The 4918-nt window shown below is 37.7% G+C and overlaps 1 protein-coding gene across 2 annotated transcripts; it reads right to left on the bottom strand.

The window, feature by feature from the left end:
• Positions 1–2395: 2395 nt before the first annotated feature.
• On the bottom strand, positions 2396–4718 carry ppp1r3c2a (protein phosphatase 1 regulatory subunit 3C2, duplicate a). Of its 2 annotated transcripts, none has more exons than XM_079862045.1 (3): positions 4516–4718; positions 4256–4321; positions 2396–3798 (listed from the first exon to the last, which is right to left on the bottom strand). In XM_079862045.1, exons 2-3 carry the CDS (start codon positions 4267–4269, stop codon positions 2817–2819), a joined length of 996 nt encoding a protein of 331 aa, XP_079718171.1. In that variant the 5' UTR covers positions 4270–4321; positions 4516–4718; the 3' UTR covers positions 2396–2816. The 2 variants fall into 2 exon arrangements, with proteins under 2 accessions (XP_079718171.1, XP_079718172.1); XM_079862046.1 differs by having other exon boundaries at positions 4256–4318; positions 4516–4634.
• Positions 4719–4918: the final 200 nt, after the last annotated feature.

Here is a 4918-nt window from a genome sequence, read left to right as displayed (position 1 = left end):
CTGGAGTTGAGATGGAGAACAGAGAGAGGTGTTCACCCACACACTTGTGCAACTTAGTTCACGAAACCTCTAATGGTTGTGGAATTTAGTTTCTCAATATTGCCTCAGCACAGAACATGGAAAGAATGTGATGGAGGGAAGATTCATTTCAGAGGCATTGATATCACAATACCTAGGCCAATGTGTAGGCTTATGCATACCTTATTGAATGTATGGCAGGGCTGCCAACTCTCACGCATTCATTCAGAGTGAGACTCACGCAATTGACATTGTTCTCACACTCTCACGTCAAACATCCATTTTCTCACGCAGTGAAAAATCGTAAAGCAAAGACGCCGACAGACAAGACAGGTTACTTTGATATGAAACAAAGTCTCGACTTTCAGATTCTGTAAATTTTATTATGAAATTCAAACAATTAATACTCTTAAATGTGACGTGACAGATCGCTGTAGCTCCTCAGTTCAAGCGGCACGTGAACTGATCATCTCTTTACTTTACTACCGAAATGTATCATGTCTCATGTAATCGCTCAATCAGTGTTTCAACCGCAATAATACAGGTCAATAATACAGCTTGTAAACAATGTCACGTAACGTTACATTTAGCCTACCTCAGGAAAGCCATTTACAGTAATAACTAAAGCATGTTAGTTAGCTAGAAAAAATACTGTTTTTTTTTTTAAATTGCTTACACACTAAAAGTAATACTTAAGTTGAGGCCAACTCAGTGAAACCATTCACTCATATACATTTATACATAAATTTGATCACTTAGAGATCAAATCTCAGTGTTTTCAGAAAGAAAGAAACCCTTCTGTTAGAAGCAAATTCTGATTTTTTTGATTTACTTTATTTGGACATGATTGAGACAACACACAATGACTGACTTTGACCAAAGGGTTTGGAAACATTTAGGTTTCAAAAGCATATAACATGTTGTTCCTGCAAGAAAAATAAATGTTAGTTATGATCAATTTAAAAAATCCATCACAATGGATACAAGTCAAGGCACCTTTATTTCTGTAGCACTTCATACAGTACAAACTGTTTCAAAGCAGCTTCACAATAGTTACAATTTCAAATTCAGCTGTAAAGCAGCTCTAACAAGCAAATAAGTCATTATTCAGCTCAAGTCAATTCAGTGTTGATTCAGTTCAGTTCAGTAACTGTAAAGTTAATCAGTTCAGCAGTGTATTTATGCACATACATGTACGTGTGAGTGCAATTAACTCCTGTACACTCCACTGAACACTGAACAAGCAAAAGACACACTTTAAATTTACAGTAATATGATTTTTTTTTCTATTCTACCCCTAACAACATTCTTTCAACTCATAAACTCTACTCTCATCCCTTGGGCAATGAATGCATTAGAATGTAGTTCCAGAAACAACAAAGATGTTGATCCAGCAAGATATTTTACTGACTGTTTCCTGCACGGCTAATTAAACTTGCACTCACAAACTTGTTTTGAAATCACTTTGACAGTGTAACGATTCTTTACACGATAAACATTTGACTCACTGACTGAATAAACCTTCACAAATGTATATATATATATATATATATATATATATATATATATATATATATATATATATATATATGAAGACTTCAGATGCAAAATACTCTAAGTCCATCTAACGTTTTTGTTTACTATTAACATTTTTATCAGGCTCCTGTGTATAGGTTTCTACCCAAGTACAGGCATTTCTGAATGGGATGAGGCTGGGATTTTGTGAGTTTGAAGTGAAAGTATTTGATGAACGTATACTATGTGTGGAGAGCATTCAGTATTATCTCATTTTTGACAGAGGTGGCTTTTAGAGGCTTTTGCATCGGAGGTCTTCATATATTATCTCTTTGTGAATGTTTATTCAGTCAGTGAGTCAAATGTTTATATATACATAATTATACATTCACATTATTATTGTTTTTACTGTTTAAACTAACAGTCTTCTAAAACTCTAATAAGAGTTGCAAATAAATAGAATTAGCTGACACGTTACTTAGTAGAAGCCTGAAGTGGAGTATCGAAATAAAGTGTAACCTAATCTATTATTATTTAACTTACATTGATAACCTGTCAGGAGACAGACATAAAGTAACATACAGTATGTAAATGGGGTTGTGGTTTGGTATGAAATGTTCTAATCCATGAGAACATCTGGAACATTCTTTCACACTAATTGTTTGGCTGGTTGCTAGGTGTGGTTTCAGTTAGATCATAGGCCAGAGGAGTGTCTTGATATAATACATTAAGTTGTGAGACCAGTTTAGGCATGACAAAGCCTCAGGCACGTACTAACTTTTGTGCAACAAATGTTGCTCAACAACCCTTGACAGAATGACACAGTTCATGCAGTGCAAGACACAAAAATCATGCAAAAGTTCATATAAAGCTGTTCCTTTTTAATGACAGAGTTCAAAATAAATAAACAATTATATATACATACATACAAAAGGTTCTTCTGCATTTCACTTTTACATGTTAATTTACTTCTTCAGACACGACAGGTGACGATAGGGAAAGAGACAGTTTCCCCATTAAACATGTATTATTGTATTATTAAGTGTAATGTGCAAATTAACATCAATTCAAACATATTTAAATATACATATCATAGTAAACATTCACATTTCACTGCCTCGGCAACATGTGCAAACTAGCAAGCACTGAACAAGATAGTCCATTCAAGTAAGTGTACTTTGTTGAATTTTCGAACCACTCATTTTCGTACTTTGTTGAATCAGCAATTACAACTAATAAAGATCAGGTAGAAATATGGACCACACAAGTGTCTCAGTCCCATCTTAACACAATGGAGCAACATTTGTCATTCCTCCCCAGGTCCTGTGTACCAGACGGTCTGGGTAGTGTGGGCTTCTGCATGGCAGGTTTTTCGTGATCTGTAGACTATGACTTCTGACCCCGGGCCACACAGAAAGACGTTGAGGACTTGGTATAACGAAGTTCCGCCTGCTTGGCATCACCAGCTGAGGTTCCGATGCCACGTTTTCCACATAAATCTGGTAGTTTTTACCTTTGTTGTTGTCTATGAGTACCAAGTTGCTATTGCTGGGTTGGAACGCCACTATGAATTCCAGGCGGACCTTTTGGTCCAGCTCGGACGGTAGAGACACATTAAAAGCAAACAATTTGGTCTCCAAAATTGTATGTTGTTCCCTCACATAAGTGCATGCAATGTCGTTGTGGCTTCGCCATGAGTCAAAAGTTATTCGGACAAAGACAGTCTTGTCACACTTGAAGTTGCAGACCCGTACAGTTCCGCTCAACACCCTTTCGGTCACACTACAGCTCTCCAACTGCACAAAGTTTTCCTTCAAGCTTGCACGGTCTACAACAGGTTGTGGAAAACCAAGCTTCAGTCGCAGTCTCATGCTCTGTATGGGTGCTCTAGCCATCACGCGCTCCTCTGGTTGTGGGGCATCTTCTGTTTCAGTCTCCGATGGGTCAGTGGTGAAGATGCGCACGGTGGAGAGAGCGAGGCCTTTAGCATCAGCAAATACAACTCGCTTCTTCTTGCGTAGCGTGCCGCTTCCAGGAGAGTACGAGGACAGGGAGCTGCCAGAACTGGAGGAAGACACTGAAGATGTTGGGGAAGGAGGCGAAAGTCTGGCTCTTAGAAGCTCCGGTGAGGACATGTTGGATGAAGAGGGCCTGAGAGAGGACATGCCAAGGAGCTGAGACACCGGTGGGCTAACTTGCGCATGCATGGCCAAATCCACTGGCATCACAACCTCAGGGAAAGAGTAACTGCTGAATCCATATGGTCTGTGAAAACACGTGGAGAAAAAGCTATGTTAGACAATTTGGAAAATACAGAGACATACAGTGGGGTCCAAAAGTCTTAGATGACATTGAAAATATAATCAAATCTAATTTAAAACGGGAAATTCTGCACTTTTGTTGATTTATAAAATAAATGACTAATATATTAACTATAAACTCTTAAAACTAAAGGTTCTTTATTAAAATCTATGGTCTCATGAAGAAACTTTAACATCCACATTCCCAAAAAAAGGTTCTTTATGGTGGAAAAAGGTTCTTCCGATTCTTAAGTACTAACATTCTCACAAGAGGTCCCAGACAATGTGGAACAATGTGACAAAGTTTTGTGATCAAATATACGAAAATCCATTTTAACCCAAACTGTAACTGAAGCAAATAATTTACTTTCTGTAATAGGCTATCACATGCATTCTGTTGTGCAGTGAACTACTCAACTTACTTTGTGATGCTCATTTTTGCTCAGATGAACGTCGGATGAAGAGGATTGTTGATAGTGAAATGTCTGCTGGAAAAGAAGAAGAAGAAAAAAACCTAAGTAAAAGTTGAAGTAAACACTGAAGGGGGAACAATCTTAGACCTGTGGGTGAATCTATTTAGTGAAAACGATTAATTAAGTGTAAAAACTATTTACGTACGCCAGACGGTTAGTAGGTCTTCAATGTTAAAACATGCAGAATTATTTGAAAGCCCTTAACTTACCTATCAATGAAAGATGTGCTGAAATGTATTTTCCTTTAACTTTTCAATGTATAAACGCGGTCAATGCCAAAGAAATGTACTGCAGAAGTAGTTATGAGAAGTAAACATTACTCTTTTCCATTCAACGAACCCTCACTGGTAACCTTCCCCAAACTAAAGCGTGTGTTCTAGCGTTGTGTTGTTTCTCAAGGGTTTTAAAGCGCACTCAGAGGGGGCGTGGCTTATGTCCAGTACATGTGTTCGAGCTTCGAGGCTTTAAGGACACGGTGTACTAGGCTATTGAATGAATGACGTATTTTTTGTCTCTCAACGAAAGTAGCGCAAACTCCAAGAAGCCTTACAAGACCCACCATCCTTAAGTTCATATTAATGCTAATCATTTTATATTGAATGAGTAACAATT

This window comes from Squalius cephalus (assembly GCF_949319135.1).
Source record: "Squalius cephalus genome assembly, chromosome: 24".
Lineage (NCBI taxonomy): Eukaryota > Metazoa > Chordata > Actinopteri > Cypriniformes > Leuciscidae > Squalius > Squalius cephalus.
Note: the sequence above shows the minus strand (reverse complement) of the source record. Positions and strands in the feature narration are given on the sequence as shown.